The sequence below is a fragment of the Sarcophilus harrisii genome, chromosome 1, assembly GCF_902635505.1.
Source record: "Sarcophilus harrisii chromosome 1, mSarHar1.11, whole genome shotgun sequence".
NCBI classification, from domain to species: Eukaryota; Metazoa; Chordata; class Mammalia; order Dasyuromorphia; family Dasyuridae; genus Sarcophilus; species Sarcophilus harrisii.
Window position 1 is genome coordinate 135133465 of NC_045426.1, and position 18067 is coordinate 135151531.

The 18067-nt window shown below is 31.4% G+C and overlaps 1 protein-coding gene across 5 annotated transcripts in view; it reads right to left on the bottom strand.

The window, feature by feature from the left end:
- Nucleotides 1–314: 314 nt before the first annotated feature.
- Nucleotides 315–18067, bottom strand: part of PAIP1 (poly(A) binding protein interacting protein 1) — a 41846-nt gene continuing 24093 nt past the window's right edge. For 3 of the 5 annotated variants that reach the window (XM_031964785.1, XM_031964770.1, XM_031964759.1), the window contains exons 6-10: nucleotides 11390–11515; nucleotides 8375–8481; nucleotides 7287–7404; nucleotides 6678–6732; nucleotides 315–3565 (exon numbers count right to left, since the gene is read on the bottom strand). In XM_031964785.1, the coding sequence (XP_031820645.1) occupies nucleotides 3315–3565; nucleotides 6678–6732; nucleotides 7287–7404; nucleotides 8375–8481; nucleotides 11390–11515 (657 nt within the window). In that variant the 3' untranslated portion in view covers nucleotides 315–3314. The remainder of the gene's footprint in view (nucleotides 3566–6677; nucleotides 6733–7286; nucleotides 7405–8374; nucleotides 8482–11389; nucleotides 11516–18067) is intronic. The other 2 variants (XM_031964777.1, XM_031964764.1) reach the window with 1 other exon arrangement.

An 18067-nucleotide genomic window follows, 5' to 3' on the forward strand; every position in this document is an offset into this window, starting at 1 on the left:
GAAGCTGAAAGTTTTTTTTTTTTTTTTTTTTTTTTTTGCGCCTTTTATTCTCATAAACATTTCTTTGGATTTCAAGAATAATATAAAGGAGAACAACACTGAAAAGATCAATTTTTACTTCAGAGAACTGCAAGTGAAACATAATTCAGAGCTGGTAGAATGAGACATATGTTGTCAAAACATGGCCAAAACGTTTAATTTGTTTTGCTTAATTGTACTTTTTGGTTACAAGAGAGCGTTCTTACTGATAGTGATAGTCAGGACTTGGGGAAGTAAAACAGATCTAGAGAAACATCAATAGAACATTTAAGAAATAAGGAAAAAAATAAATTTATTTCTTTTTTGGTCAATATAGTCAAATATTAGATCTGAGAATCTTACTTATTCCAACAGATGTCACATGTGGGACAAGCTCTTTTAAAGCAATTTAAAATAAAAACAAAACAAAACCTGGCAACCACTACAAAACTTCATTTAAAGAAACCCAAACTTTTTTATTTAAAAAAAAAAATTCATTTTAAACTAGTATATCCAACAAATAAACAGGCAGAAAATTTAGTCAGAAATCTAACTGTATTAACTGACACAAATAAAGGTTCCAAATGTGTTACAGTGCATTATTAACAGTACTATTTACATGCATATTTACAATTTTTTTATACATCAGTTTTTGTTTTTTACCTACTTATGGGAAGTTGGAAATAAGTACAGGTTTCAAGTTTGGTAGGCAATTTACTTAAATTACTTATCAGTACAGAACCAAACTGAAATAAAAGAATATCAGGAAAAAAAAAATGACTCTTTAAAAATTATAAAGCAGGAAAAAAAAAAAAAAACAAACACACGGAATTATAGATGTAGTAGATGAATAAGCCTGTTAAAATTCCGAAGTACAAAATCTTCAAAACTACAAAATAAAATTGAGGAAGTCACATAAATTAAATAAAAATTTCCAGTTCTTTTATAGAGGATAATCAAGTTAGTGATGTGAAAAAATTAAACTTGTATATCTAAAAAGAAAAAAAAAAAGCTGCCAAAGTAGCCGAAAATGTATGCTTGACTTTGTTTTTGTTTTTTTTTTTTTTTATCACATTAACACTATGGTTGTTTGAGCTTTCTCCTATAAAATGCTTTAGCTATCAATTTTCTTCCACAAACTAATCTTTAAAGACCCTGGTAAGTAGTATTTTGTTTGCATATGTAACATTAGTTGTTAGAACGATTTCAAACTCTGAATGCTAAAGCTTTTTTCATGATTATGACTCATATTTGAGACCCAATTTGTTAGTGGATACTTCTTAACCTAAAATTGTATTATTCATAGCTACTAAGAGGGTGCTACATTTATGTAGTAATGTATAAGCTAAGGTTTATTTTTTCTTACGGAAAATAGTATTTTAGTAAGATAAGCTTCTAAATCAGTAAAATCTTCTTTCAACATGTCACTTATTTCAAATAAATTTTATTGCAGCCAAAACAGTTCATAATATGTACATAATAAACTATGATATATTTACACAATTTAAGTTATAGGAAATAAGTTTACTTTTTTTTTTTTTGGCAGATATTGTTAAAACAAAATTAAAGTTGCATACATTAGTAACTTAAACTCAACATCCTTAATTTGGTATAAATGTGACATGTTTCCTTGCTTCCTTCTGTTTTTGCTAATCATTATACCTAAACTGCCTTATAAAGATAATATCTTTTTATCTAACTTTACTGTTTTCTCTTACGCTCTGATTCTAAGCAAAATTTTTCATAGGCTTCTTCTATTTCTGGGTCCATCTCATCATCAATGTCATCCAAGTATCTGTAAAAGAAGCAATGATGATTCTAAATTATTTATGTACCTATCATTTATTCAGAAAGTAGCTGCTTCAATTCTAAGACACTGAAACAGTTGGTTATCTACTTCCTGAAGTTCTCATTTCAGATTCATGTAAAACCTAAACTATGTCAACTTAAGATATTTTATCAAAAATTCTCCCTCTGGCAGCCTATTTTTAAAAACTAATCCTATATATATAGTATAAACTACTATTCCAAACACAGAATTCTAGAGTTACAATATCTTATCAGTTTGGCTCTGCCATTTGACTTTTAATGATGCTTTAGAATTTAGTACTTATCAGAATTTAAATCCCATTAAAAAGACCATTCCATTAATGATATATAAATGAACTACATATGATATTTACTTAGAATCAGACTTCTAGGGTAAGAAGAAACCTTAGAGAGCATCTTAGAGCATCCACTGGTTCAAACCAATAAACTGAGGGCAGGAGAGAGGTACAATGACTTGGCCAAGGACACATTAACCTCTTAGTATCAGAGTAGGGTTAAAACTCATCTCTTGATTCCTGCACTCTACTATATAATGCTTAATATTGATTTTAACTTCAAAAATCTAACCTTCACACCAAGGCTTAAAGTATATCCACGCTATAGCACAGTATTATTCAAATTCTACCCCTGTAAACAACTGTGTAATCTGTATCTAACTCCTAAGATTTACCTAATATATTCCTACATAAAGACACTAATAATAACAGATGCTTTTTATATCGAGATTACTCAGAATAAACACTATGGGTTTATTTTAAGTGCAAGACATTAATTCTGTGCAATTATTTATACAATTTTAAAAGTATTAAGTACAGAAATACAATGTTCTAGAAAGAATACTTTTGGAGGGACTCATGTTTTAAGCATCATGATACTGAGGAAACATTTTCTTTTTTTATAAATAAATAAAAGTACTGCCACAATATAGTAACTACAAAACTGTTGATATTATTCGATTCACTGACCTCACTACTAGGAATATACTTTAATTAACACTATTAAGATAAGACTTCTTTGTACAAAAATCTTTTTAGCAGCATTATCTGCGCTAGCAAAAAACTGAAAATACATTAAGTCAAATGGCTGAGAACTGGCTAAATAAAATTCTGACATATTAACATAAAGTATTACTATTTTACCATAAAAAATTATGAACATGAACAATTCAAAGAAATATATAAACCCTTATAGGAAATAATGCAATTAAAGAAAGTAGAATGAAAATAATATATGTATTTGCTTCAAACTATTTAAATAGTAATAGCTATGTAAAAATCTGAAAATACAAACAAAATTTTAAAGGGAATACAGAAGCAGATGTTTCTCATCTTTTAAAGTTACTTTCTGAGACAAACTGTAAACAGCACATATTTACAGTTTTATACAGTTTGTTTTTAGTTGATAATTACTAAACTTAAATTTTTTAAAATTGTCACGTATCTAATACCAGGGAACAAATACAATATCTAAGTAATCAAAATATATGGCCCCTCAACATCTAATTTTTTGACCACAAATTCATCTAGGAAAAAGCTTTTCATAAGAGTGATGGAATATTTTAAGAAAGCTCTGCCATAGAGAGATGTTTTATAGAAAAAAATATCAGCTACAAATGAAACATACGGATCTCCAGCCCCTGATAAGTCTGTTCCATTTTCCTCATAATCTGGGAAAAAAATCTCTCTGTCAAGTAACTCCTGATACTTTTCTTGATAATCTATATAAAAAAGAGAAATATCAAAGCTTAAGATGCTTAAAAAAAAAAAAAAATACAAAAAAACAAAACAAAACAAAAAAACCCCACTCTGCATACAAATATTTCTAAGTAATGCACCTATAATTATATGACATATATTGGGTTTCTTTGCTTTCTAATAGTAGTGAAAAATTTAATCAATTTATACAATTTCAGCCCATCCCTTTCCTGGGACAACAGAGTAACAAAATTAAATACCTTCTTTGGGAATAGAACTCTAATCCCAATTTTGTTATTAATTACCATTACATTTTAAATCAAGTGAACTAAATGAAAAAAGATTTAAAAACATTGTTATTCAAGTAATTTATGTAATTCTTCTGTTTAAAAGTGAATTATACTAACTACACACCATCATCCTGTTGAAAACAATAAACAGTAGCACAAGAAGAGTGACTAAATAATGTGAATTTACAAATCCAATTTATACCCGCTGGGTAATACTGCCAAAACTGACAAGAACTTCTGACTAAGTGGTCATTAATTTGAGGTTTGTAACTTTTTTTGTTGTTTTTAATATTGTGTTAATTGTATTTCAATATAATTAAGGGTTTGGGGATAATATGTATTTTATGGATTTAAACATCCATTATTCTAAATGGCTTCATCAGACAAAAAGATACAGGATACAAAAACATTAAGAATCCCTGAAATAGAGAATGGGTGGTCTAACAAACAATTATAAGAATAAAAGCTGGAAAGCAAAAGGCCTGAATTTGAAGGCTGGCTAAAATACTAGAGCTTTGGTACCCTGGGAAACTCAATGAGACTTTTTTTATTAGTAAAATGAAGACTATTCACCTACCCCACAGGGTTGTTGGAAGATCAGGAGATATACAAGTAAAAATCTTTGCAAATTTTGAAATGCTAAATAACTGTGAGCTGTTATTAGTAATATTAATGTAACATTCACTATATATAAATAAAGGTCCTTCAGATAGCAGTATTCTCATACTATATTTTAGGAGCATTTTTTAAAAGCCTACCAAATAAAGATTATTTTATACAAAGAAAAATCTTTTTTTTTCTGTTTCTGTTAAAAGTAAATTACTTCAAGCGGCAATTATATGGAGCAGTGGATAGAGTACCATCCAGGAAGACCCAAGTTCAAATTTAACCTCACACTTAATTATTATTACTTGTGTAACCCTGAGTAAGTTATTTAATTCTAATTGCTTCAATCACCCTCCCCCCCAAGTTTTTCTGACATTAATGAACAAATCTTCTGTCTGATTTTTATTAAGAACCACCTCAACTCATTAGCCTCATCAAAAAAAGCCACTAGATTCTGGAAAAGGTTTAAATGGAAAATGGGAATAGGGGAAAATTGTATGGTCTTATAATTCTTACCGAGGTACTTTCAAGTAACAGGCTCAAATGCTACTATTTTTTTTTTTAAACCAAAGTGTAATTAATTAATCTCTCAGAAGGAAAATTTTCAAACCTCAAAACATTTCACACATTCCTCAATTCCATTTTATTGTGCCTTGTTTTATCTTTCTTTCTAGACAAAAGGTTGGCAAATGAAAATCTCCTCAAGCCAGATCTAGCCTGCCACTAGATTTTTGTATGGCCAAAATGTTATCTGAAAAATGTAAAAGACATTTCTAATTTTCAGACCATACAAAAATAGGTGGCAGGTCCCTCAGGCTTTGCCAACTCCTGCTACAGAAAATGAGCTTCATGTTTGTAGAGATCACATCTTATTCTCCCTAACAGTGCCTTGAATACAGAAATTCTTTTTGAATGAAATTATAGGATGAAAGTTAGATTTAAGTGCATGACAAATTAAGGATGGTAGAAGATTGATCTATTTAATAAATGTTCCTTTTGCTCCTATTCATGATTTTTTGTGTTCTTGCTTTGAATGGTCACATGGATCTTTCTGTATCAGAGCAAAACTATATAAGGCATTATATCCATATGATATCCATATAGGCCTACAGGCTTTGTAACAGTGGGTTGTTTTATTGTGCAAGTTTTTTAATTTGCCTGTAAAATAACTGTGCCATACTCCATTTTCATGTTCTGTAGTAGGTGATTTATTAGTATTCCATCTTAGAAGAAACAGAAAAACAAAACATCATATTGTAGTGAATAAAGCAACACATTTGAAGTCAGGATGAAATAGACTCAAACCCTACTTCAAATACTTAACTAGCCACATAACCCTAGACAAGTCACTTAATCTCTTTTGGCCCCAGTTTCCTCACCTGTAAAAAGTAGCAGGACCTGATGACTCTAAGGTCCCTTTCAGCTTTAAATATATGATCCTATGAACACAACCTTCCACCAACCCCAAACAATTGGCTAATGAGCATACATTTCTATTAGCCTCCATAGATTTTCATTTTTGCTGTTCCCAAAATGGAACTTTCCCAAAAGTTAAGACAGGCAATACCAAATGTCTTTATGGCACTTAACAAGTGCCAAAATACAGATATATAAGTTACCTATCTGGTTTGTTTTCATGCACCTCTCATGTATTTCCTATTTCAATATGTTGCAAAATAATTTTATTAAGAACCCTAAACAAAATAACAATAAGACAAACATGCTTCTTGAATAGTAATATATTCCACAAAGCCAAGTAATGTTGTATTTTTTTTTTAAAGTTCCCTGTCAATAGTAAAATTATGTTCAAGTCTATAATTTTTTTTTTTTTTTGTATCTTAGTAAGGATTAGGTAAAAGAAGCTTAGATAATCAAAATAATAAAAACTATTTTTAAACTCTATTTGTATTTTATAAATATAATCATGTCAAATATTAAATGATCCATGGGCTAATTAACAATACTATTACTTCAAAAGAACAGAGGTCTTATTTATCCAATGTAGTCAAACTTCCAAAAAATAGAGCTTACTTCTAAAGTAGTACACAATAGAAAGTGATGATTTTTTATTGATTTCCTACATATTATCAGACAGACAATAAAATTGCTTGCTGTATAAGAAATTTCCAAAGTAGATGATACAAAGTTTGAAAACAACTAACCAATCCTAATAAGTATCTGGTTGATTTCAGACTTTTTATCACTTATTTAGAAAAAACTTATTATTAAAACAACATACCTGGATCAGCAGCAGTAAAAGGAATGCCATCAGATGTATAAAATGTAGGTTCATTCTAGAATTCAAATGGTAAATTATGGAATACACATTAGTTTACTCAATAATCACTTCTTAAAAAAAAAAAAAAACTGACAAAAGACAAACACTACCTACATTGTTAAAGGTTGTAGGAGTAGATAAAAATCTATGTGGTCAGGATAGGTAGGTGGTGCAGTGGACAGAGCACCAGCCTTGAAGTCAGGAGGACCCAACTTCAAATTTGGTCTCAATCACTTAACTCTTCCTAGCTGTGGGACTCTGAGCAAGTCACTTAACCCCAACTGCCTCAGCCAAAAAAAAAAAAAAAAAAAAAAAAAAAAAAAAAAAAAAAAAAAAGCGTACTGGAGCTTTATAATTCTAGAACCCCACAAATTTCTTAATTATTCCCCTTACCTAGATAATTTCTGTTTCATTTCTGCATGGTTTTGGTTGCTACTTTGGACATTAAAAAAAAGTAGTAACAGTTGGCTAACATCAAATTTCGGGGATAAACAACGAAGCAAATTTATTAAATGTAAAAATTTTATTCATACCCCAAATAAAACATTTTGATTTTGAACACTGTCATACCATAAAATAATTAGGATCATTTTCAGGTGTTGCTTCTCTATATGTTGAAGTGGCATGAACTCTACCCCAGTTACTTGATCGGAGTTCTACTAGCTTCAAAAGCATCTGTTTTACATCTCTGCAGTAAACAAAAGTTTATAATTTATTAGAACAATAATGGAAATTTTCTTGCAATATGGTAACACATAATCTAGTTACGAGAAACTAACTGCTTAAATATTTAGGATTTTATCGGATCTTGCTGCTTAAAATCCTTACCTTCTGAATTTTTCTATATAGTCATTATCTATTTCAATTTCTAAAACATGAATGAACATGAAGGCCTAAACTATAACTTGAGCTCTACTCTAGAAGGCCATCTCTAGCTCACACTACCTTAATTCTGAAGACAAAAAAAGTGTGCCTTATTTTTTTTTTAATACTCTATATTGGCGAAAGTACCATACATATTTAAATATGTGTTGAGTAAATAGGAAATTCTTGGCTTATTTCCCTGTGTTACTTGGTTTTGTCTCATTTATGAATATATGTAAGGATAATAGAATTAACTCTGGAAATTTCACTTGCTGTATTTGTAATAGAAGCTATAGGTCTGACTATTCAAAACACAATATAAATCTTGGTGTATGTAAATATGACAGATAATTATAGACCCAAGAAATATTAGAAGTTTCTGAATGAATTATTACAACCTAAATTCAAAATTAAATGATAAACTACAATAAAAACATCTTTAATGAGGCACTTTTTTTAATGAGGCTCTTTTATCTAGTTACCACATTGATAAACAACCATATTCTCTTTAGTTATCTTTAAATCTTATTAAGCTTTTAAATTAATTCCTTTGTTGAAAAAGAGATATGATACAAAGAATTAAAGCAAAGTGGCCAAATATTAATCAATAAACTAGTAATCCTTTGAAGAAAATATTTCTATATCTCTACAAAATATTTAAGATAGTGAATTCATTTAACCTAGAGATAAAATGGTCCTAAAAAAAGTATAATAAAACAAAACACTCCACAAATAGAAAGCAGGAATGAACTGCATTAAAATTAGGCTGCTATCTATGTCACTTCTCTTCCCACCTGCTGCAATTTGCATCTAGGACAACATTTTCAATTCTCTGAATCACTTCGTCCATATCTGTCTTTCCTTTTTCCTTCCATGCATCTTCCAAAACTGACCCTGTCAACTAAGAAAGCAGGTAATTAGTAAAAATAAAGAATTCAGTAAACTACAGAAATTCTTTAAAAAAAAAAAAAAAAAAAAAAAAAAAAAAGCAAGATTATTAGTTGCAATCCTAACATTCTCTGACAAATATAGAACTGAGAGAGCTAGAAGCAACTTTAAGAGATAATCTAGTCCAACTTCATTTTATAAATTGATGATCTGAGGTGAAATAGCTTTCTCAAGAGAACATTGCTAGTTAATAGCAAATAAAGGACTAGCATTAGTTGCCATTGCTCTTCCCATTATATCTAGCAAGCCACTTCACGTTTCCTAATTTCTTCTTTATGACTACAAAACTCCTGAAATTGGGGTCTTCTACTGGCTGTGGTTCTACTTTGAATTAGATAACAGTTAAAAAGCTTAACTTAGCCATGACACTAATAATTATAAAATAGACAGTTTTGTTTTCATTTCTTCTATTCCCAGGCTTTCAGGGAAATAATAATTTAAAAATAAATTTTTCAGTAAAATTTTTTAATGTATTGGGTATCCTGAAGGGCATATCAACTCAAATAGAACCATAAAATTAAGTGAAATCCTATATAAATCTGAAAATTAGTGTCTATAGCTCTTATATTGAAATATTGAATTGGATTGAAATAGATCACTTAAAAGACAAATATATTAGATATTAGTGAAATTTGGATATGAAAGCATATTTTGGATAAGCTTTTAATTTTATGAATGTATTACCCCACCCCAAATTAGCATGATCTTTTCTGCATCTTAAAATTTTTTTCTCTACTTTTTCAGTCAAAAAGAAAACAAAATCTATGTATGTAAAAAAAAATCTAATTGAAAACACAATTAGGACAATGGTTAAATGTTCCTTATTCATTTTTATATAAAGATCCTTCATTGATAAAGAAAACTATTTTTTTTTTTAAAAAGGCCTTGTTAGTGACATTTTACAGAGCTACAATGCTGTTTGTATTTTGATCAACACCTCACAACCAAAGTGAAATTGAATGAGCAAAAATTAGAGAAAAACCATAAAGCACTCAAAGACTTGGAGCTTTATTTAAAAGTGTAGGAATATTCTAAAACTATAACACACACACATACATATATATATATATAAATATAGGTATATATTTATGCATGTGTGGATGTATACATACATCCCCCTACACATAACCAATTCTACATGTTTCAAAAATTCATTTTTAAAGATATTCCAGGTATACCGTTTCTATGGAAAAACTCTTCGTAAAGCAAGGATATTGTCATTTAACATGGAGAAAAAATAGAAAACTGCTGTACAATAAACCAAAATAGAAAAATCAAAACTCAATAAAAGGGTTTTTATTTTTCCTCAATGCTAGTAAGTTAAGAAAAATCAACTCTGAGGAAGAAAAAAGGTATCAAATGGAAACTTTTTTTTTTTTAATTGTACAATTAGCTTGTGAAGGAAATCAAAAATGCAGGTGGGCATAAATATAGGGATTGGGAATTCAATGTAATGGTTTTTAGTCATCTCCCAGAGTTCTTTCTCTGGGCGTAGCTGGTTCAGTTCATTACTGCTCCATTGGAAATGATTTGGTTGATCTCGTTGCTGAGGATGGCCAGGTCCATCAGAACTGGTCATCATATAGTATTGTTGTTGAAGTATATGATGATCTCCTGGTCCTGCTCATTTCACTCAGCATCAGTTCGTGTAAGTCTCTCCAGGCCTTTCTGAAATCATCCTGTTGGTCATTTCTTACAAAACAGTAATAAAATGGAAACTTTTTTCAACAGATTTCTGGGATTTTCTCAGGATCTAGAGGAAGCTATTCGTATAAATTCTTTTAATATGTCACAAACCAGATGGCTCACAAACAGGGAAAAAGGAGAAGGAAATGAGATTTTAAGGTAACTGAAGAAAAGTTTGATAAAGAAAGGCCACAAGGGACCAATAGTAAAACTGATGAAATACTGAACTATAAATAATGAAAAGAAACAAAATTAACAGTGCCTATTTATGATAACCCTTATAAGTAAGAAATGGGTGTGGAAAGGAAACCCTGAGTAGTAAGTTTTCTCTGGGATACAATCCACTCAGCATAAGTTTGTTGCGTTTGCTGATATTTCAAGGTGAAGAGGTTATTAGACTGTTCCTATATACAGAATGTTCATGGGTCATATGTTTTTAACTCAAGAGCCTGTATGTGAAGATAAGTGTTTGTTAAATAATCAAGTATCAGCATCCTTTTCTTTCTTAGCATTTAGGGGAGGTTTGTACCAAAAAGTTTTGTTTCCTTTGAATAATTTATAGAAGTTTCAATACATATCTGTTAGGTTTATGAAGAATTAAAACAATATTTGATGGCTAAGGTGTTAAGGATGAAAAATCAAAAGAAAATTCAAGGGCTATTTGTTAAAGAAGGCAATAATCATTAGAAAGCACAAAAGCTACAAATGGTGAAAACTACCTTAGATTCTACACAACTTAACAAAGGAATGATGGAATGCTTTCAAGCAAATTTCCTTAATATTTATGTGAGTGGAAAGATTTTCATATGACTGACTATAAGAGTAACAAATTAATATTACATTTTGTTATGTAAATTACATAAAGCTTTCCCATTAAACAGGAAAAATTATGAAAAGCTTAAAGTTTACAAAAACAAAATGAGTCAGAATAAAATGTCAATATTTTTAATCAATCCTCAATAAGCATTTATTTACAAGTGTACAGGCATTGTGCTTACTCTTTTGCCCTTTAATGTTAGAATGTAAAATTTATGTGAAGTCTTTGATAAAATACTTAATATGTATAATGTATAATTTGAATAACATGTAATGTAGACTATCTTCTTTTAAACATAAGACAGATACAGTAAATGATAAAAGATGAAAAAAAAATTTTTTTTTTTTACAAACCCTACCTTCAGTAGTTTTACTGCACAGATTAAATTGTTGTCCACAGGATTAGAAAAAAGGGCATTCAGTAATTCTCGAAGACCAACCTGAAGAATATCTGCTCTTGTGACCTGCCCCTTTGTTCCTTTAATCTATGAAACAAAATAAAATAATTAAAACTTTGCTACTACATTATAAAGACCTAATTGGACAAAGTCCAAGAGTTATGGAAGAAAGTTTCTGTTTAATTTAAGAATTAAAAAATATATTTAATTCTACAAGCTGGTATCTTAATGGAATTACTTTGCACAAACCTATAAAGCTTTCCCTTATAAACTGATCAAGTAACAATAAAAATACAAAATTTTCAACTGTGACAAACAATGAATAAAAAGAAGAATAATTTTAAATGTCTATAATATAAAGAACACATTAAGATCATTACAGAGATAGATAATGCTCAATTTGGGAGTCAGGAAGATAAGATTTTGAATCCTAATTTAGTCCCCTACTGGCTATGTGACCTTAAGTAAATCACTTCAAATCAAAAGCACTTATTAGGTATCGTTAAGTGCCAGGCACTATCCTAAGCATGAGATCTTAGGGCTCATTAAATTCAGTGGAATCCATGAGTACACCAAAACAGAATATAACCCAGAGGAGGGTGCAAGGCAAAGCCCTTTTGTAGGAAGTAGGACATCAATGATGATTTAGCAAAAAAGATTTAAAAGAAGGGATAACAAAGTAGAAAAACCAAGAGAGAAGTTATCATTTAAAACACAGGGATATTCAAGGAGGAAGGTATGGCCCTAAGCATCAAGTACTACAAAAAAAATAAATAAATAAAATAAGAAGAATGAGGACTGAGCAAACACCAGTTAATTTGACACAAAGAGCTCTGGTAATCTTGAAAAGTGAGAAGTGAGGAAGGGAAGCAAATGAGTGAAAAAACTAAAACTTTGGTCATGAAAAGGAAGACAATAATTTGAGTTGATGACAAGGTTAAGTGAGAATGAAGAACTAAGCACATTTGGAGGCAAAAGGGAAGGAATCAGCGAACAAAGTAAAATTTAAGTGAGAGTGAAGGACAGAGAAAGGAAAGGTGATGATCAAAGGAGGTTAAGCTCTTAAAGATAGAAAAGAATGAGATGAAAGGCAACAGCAGAGAAGGTTGGCCTTGGTATAGAGAAAGATTACCAATTCTTCTAAGGTACAAGAGAGGAAAAACCAGGATGTTGAACTAAGGGCATGAAACTGAAGAGAAAAGGGAGTTTATGGAGGCTGGCCTCAATTTTCTTGGTAAATTAAGTAAAGAGGTACTTGGCTAAGGATGAAAGGAGATTATATGTGGCTTGAGAAGGAAGAAAACAGATGCTATGAGGAGTACAGCAGGGAGTCAATCAGGAAAGAATAAAATTACCATGCAGCAGGAAAGACTCAGTTAAAATTAGATAATAAATTTGAAGTGAACCCAGAGAACATTCTTGAATGACTTCCTCCATGCATCCAATAGCATAGGACTGTAACTTCTAAGACAAATTGTAGGGATGAACTAAGATTAGGTGCTTGGAAAGGTATGATCTAGCAACAGGACAGGAAGGAAAGCATAATGTAAAGTTGAACTATGAGTATTGGGCCAAGACTAGGAATGGAAAACAATGAGACCACTGCAGGGATGGTATTACTAGGAAAGCAGGGAATCAAGGAGTGAATAGAGATTATTGTAAAAATGAAGAGTGGTTTCAGGAAATTCTATTTTATGGGAATTAATGCAGGTTTGTTTGTTGTGAATTTTCTTTCTTTGCACAAGTTCAGTTTAGATTAGGTAATCATTTGGGAATATTAATAGGAAGCAGATATTAAATATATTTACATTTCCTCCCTATTTCTTCCCTCCCCTCAAGCTTGTTTGAAATAAATTAGCAATGGAAAACAACTACATTTATAGAATTTTTTTGAGGTGGAAAGGACATTTATAACATAAATAATCTGATGCTTCTCAGATCTGAAACATACTAAGGTAACTTTACTGTTACAGAGAGAGTTGGGTACTAGAATAACTGGGATAAAGGGAAGAAAAAAAAGAAAAATTTAAAGCAGAGTAGAGAATGTGAAATTTATTGTAATGGTACAAGTGACAAGACTCGACTATGGGGACTGTGTGAAGGTTGAGAACAAGGTATAGAAACTCTTAATTATCATTCTGATCTGATATCTCTCTTTTTTTTATTTGTTTTTTTTTTCATTTTTTTTTTTTTTTATTTAATAGCCTTTTATTTACAGGATATATACATGGGTAACTTTACAGCATTAACAATTGCCAAACCTCTTGTTCCAATTTTTCACCTCTTACCCCCCCCACCCCCTCCCCTAGATGGCAGGATGACCAGTAGATGTTAAATATATTAAAATATAAATTAGATACACAATAAGTATACATGACCAAAACGTTATTTTGCTGTACAAAAAGAATCAGACTCTGAAATATTGTACAATTAGCTTGTGAACGAAATCAAAAATGCAGGTGGGCATAAATATAGGGATTGGGAATTCAATGTAATGGTTTTTAGTCATCTCCCCGGGTTCTTTTTCTGGGCGTAGCTAGTTCAGTTCATTACTGCTCCATTGGAAATGATTTGGTTGATCTCGTTGCTGAGGATGGCCTGGTCCATCAGAACTGGTCATCATATAGTATTGTTGTTGAAGTATATAATGATCTCCTGGTCCTGCTCATTTCACTCAGCATCAGTTCATGTAAGTCTCTCCAGGCCTTTCTGAAATTATCCTGTTGGTCATTTCTTACAGAACAGTAATATTCCATAATATTCATATACCACAATTTATTCAGCCATTCTCCAACTGATGGACATCCATTCAGTTTCCAGTTTTTAGCCACTACAAAAAGGGCTGCCACAAACATTCGTGCACATGATATATCTCTTAAAACAGAGATGCCGCCCTTACAACATCCTAGCATAAAAAGAAATTCTTGTTTAAAGACCTCCATTGAGACAGTCCCCCAAAAAACCACAAAACAACAAAAATAACAATCTTAGCAACATTTTCTTTTTTTAAATTGAAGTAAGGAACTGGAAATAAAGTGAGTGCTTCTCACACACTGGGGAATGGCTAAACAAATTATGGTATAGGAACAGAGTGAAATTGTATACTACCATAAGAAATTACCAAAGGGATGGAATCAGAAAAAGACTAGGAAGAATTATATGAAATGTTGCATGGTGAAGTGAACAGAACCAGAGGAATTATTTATATAAAGGCCATAATACTGCAAATGAAATTAACTTTATAACATTTAAGAACTCTATCAGTACCAAAGTTAAACATGACTTCAGAAGATTGATGAAGCGTGTTTTCTACCTTTTGGCAAGATAAATTACTTTACTGTCCAGAAAATGGCACAAATTTACAAATGAAACCAATATAATACAATAAGGTTTTACTTGACTATAACTTACTTATAAAAGGGAAAGTGAGGATGGAGGGGAGGAAGAGAAGAGAAGAATGAATGATAATGACACCCCTTCAAAATATTAATGAAACAAAATTCAAATCAGAAAACAGAAGGAAATTCTTAACAGGATTTACACAAAAGCATTATTATTGTGAGTACATTAAATTTAAAAATAACTGTATAACTATAAACTCATGATTTCACACATTTTCTATCCTTTGTATATGGAAATATTCATATTTATGGAATGATTTTTTAGTTGATAATGCCCTCCAAAGAAGTCCATTCTACTAGTTAAGAAGCCTCAAGACTGTTTCTCTGTAATATTTGTTTAGTCACTCTGCCAAGCAAACGTATCTCATCTTTCCAATTCCCTGACAAGTTTTCTCTGCAGCCGCACATTTCTCTTCCTTTCCAGGCTAAATATTCCAAGTTCTTTTAATCAATCCTATAGGTTCAAGTCTCATAAATCATCCTGGTCATCTACCACTAGATATATTCTAGGTAGTTAATGTTAATACTCTTCCAAATTACTCATAATAATACCTCAACTATAGTCTAATCATGACTATCACCTTCCTTGTTCTGGACACCAGATACTTATTAAATGAAATGAAAGATCACATTATATTATAGGAGCCAAACTAGGGATGCCCAACATCGCTACTGACACCTTCTTTGGGGAATCAGAAACCAGAAATAGCAAGGAAAAAAAAATCAGACATTGCTAAAGTGGATCTGACCAGTTATCACCACAATTTAAATCAATATTCAAAAACTTTTTTTATTACGCAGCTATGTGCAAGGTACTGGGAAATATAAAGTCCTAGACCATAAGGAATTTATAATCTGATGTGTAGGAATGCTACCAGACTGATTCAGAAATCAACAAATATCTTCCCAACTAACTATCCCTACCTATTATGAAATAGGAGAAAACCCAGGGCCAAATATTACAGGTATTGCCAAATAAATCCCTCCCGAAAGATTAGCAGTTGCTCCCTAGAAAACATTGATTCTCATCAAATGCTTTTACCAACATCAAACAATGCATTCTCAATAGCTTACAGTTCACATCTACATTCATCATTCAATAGGTATTAAGTATCTACCACGTGCCCAGACAGGACACTTATCTGAAATAGCACAATAAATTAACCACTCCTTCCATAAATTAATGCCACAGAACAGAGGGAAACCTTACATATTACACTGAACACACACCTGTGCTCACTCTCACTGCCTTCTATTTCTCACATCCTGAAAGATTATAAACACACACACACACACACCACACGTATAAAATATGTGCTGCATGCTACATAAATGACAGCTTATGGTTTATTAAATTCCCTCCTCACCCCCATATTAACTATACATTTAGCCATGTCTATTCTCATTCTAATATTTGTACTATTTGTTTTCTATACCTAATACTAAGACTGTATTTATCCTAACTAAACCTCATTATTAAATTTGGTCCATTATTCTAGTTTACTGAGAATCTCTTGTCTTTTTGGAGCCTGTTTCTTTCATCTAATATACCAACTCTATTCTATCTTCATGTCATCTGAAAATTGAATAAACATGTTATACACGTCTTTATCTAAATCAATGATAAAAATATTGACCAGAATGGAATGAGGATAAGAACCCCATGATATTCCATTACAGAGCACCCTCCAAGAAGATATTAATTCATTAATCATCACTTCTGAAATAGAATTAATAGACAATCAATTTAAGTAAACTATCACCCAGTTCATCTATCTCTACCTTCGCCATAGAAGGTGTGTCAAAAAATTGAGGTAGACCATCCCACCAAAATGTTAATTAGATAAGGAAATAAGATCATCCTGACATGACTTGTTTTTGATGAAGTTTTGCCAATTCTAAGCAACTGCAAATTCCTTCTTGAAATGCATACAAACCCTCCTTTTAAATGTATTTTAGAACTGTTAAAATTAGATGTCAGTCTCCCTAGTCTACCTAGAGTTGGAAGAATACACTTTAAAGATCTACTTTTAAGGTTTGTAACCATCTGCTATTACACTACCCTCTCTAACCCTAGACAATCAATTTTCAATTCTTAAAATTTCTACTTGTAAAACTTCTTCTGTCCACTCATTACAGCTACGATCTAACTTCAAGCCCTCATATATCACCTGTCGCCTAGACTTTTGCAAAAACCTTCTAATTAGTCTCTCTGCTTGCATAGCTGCCAAGGTGCTTTTTCTCAAATGCAAATCTGGCCATATCACTCCCTTACTCGATAATATTCCAATGGCTCCCTAATTGTTTACTTTTTTAAGCTCTTCAAACCTAGTCCTAATATCTATCTATCTATCTATCTTCATATCTTCGGCAGCTTTATATAGCACTCCTCTTGCTCCACAATCTAAACTGGCTTTCTTTGTCCCTCATATACAGCATTCTATTTCCCTTTTCTAAGCCATTGAACTGCTTTTCCTATATGCCTAAAATACATTCTTTTTTCCACCTCTGCCTCACCAAATCCTTCTGTTGCTTCAAAATACAACTACAGCATCCCCTTCTATATGAAGCCTTTCCTTAGTGAGTAACTACTAGTGTCTTCCTTTTATTTTGTACCGATTCTGTATGTACTTATATATCTATGTTGCCTCAGCTAATATGCCAACAGAAGCTCCTTGAGTAGGGGCTATTTATCTTTTTTTTCCCTTTGCAATGTCTATACTATTCTGACTTGTAAAACCGCTTTGGAACTAATGTCTTCTCGTTTCTAGCTCTTTACTAAATTCCCTTGGAACTTTAGCCCAACTGAATTGGCGTCACAATTATCTCCTTGATTCTGACTGCTAAAATTCCATTGGAAATGAATTTTTTGTCAAGCAGTATAACATATCTTTGCCCCATAATTTGGAGACAAACTAAGTGTGCAAATTCCTTCACCAAATCCACAACATTGACCAGAGAGACTCTAATCTTGTTGAGGAATCTTTCTCCTCAACACCCAGGCTAAATGTGCCTCGTTTCTCCAACTAATTCTCATTATATGGCCTCAAAGATTCTTCACCATTCTGGCTATCCTTCTCTGGATATTCTTCATCTGTACCTATTGACTTAGATACTCATTCTTACAAGAATGTTAAATAATTCTTTCCTGCATTTATCAGTGAAATCAGTAAAGTTCTTGCTAAGATATTGTCTTTGATAGGGTATCTTACAGGGGTCTGAAGACTCAGACAAATAT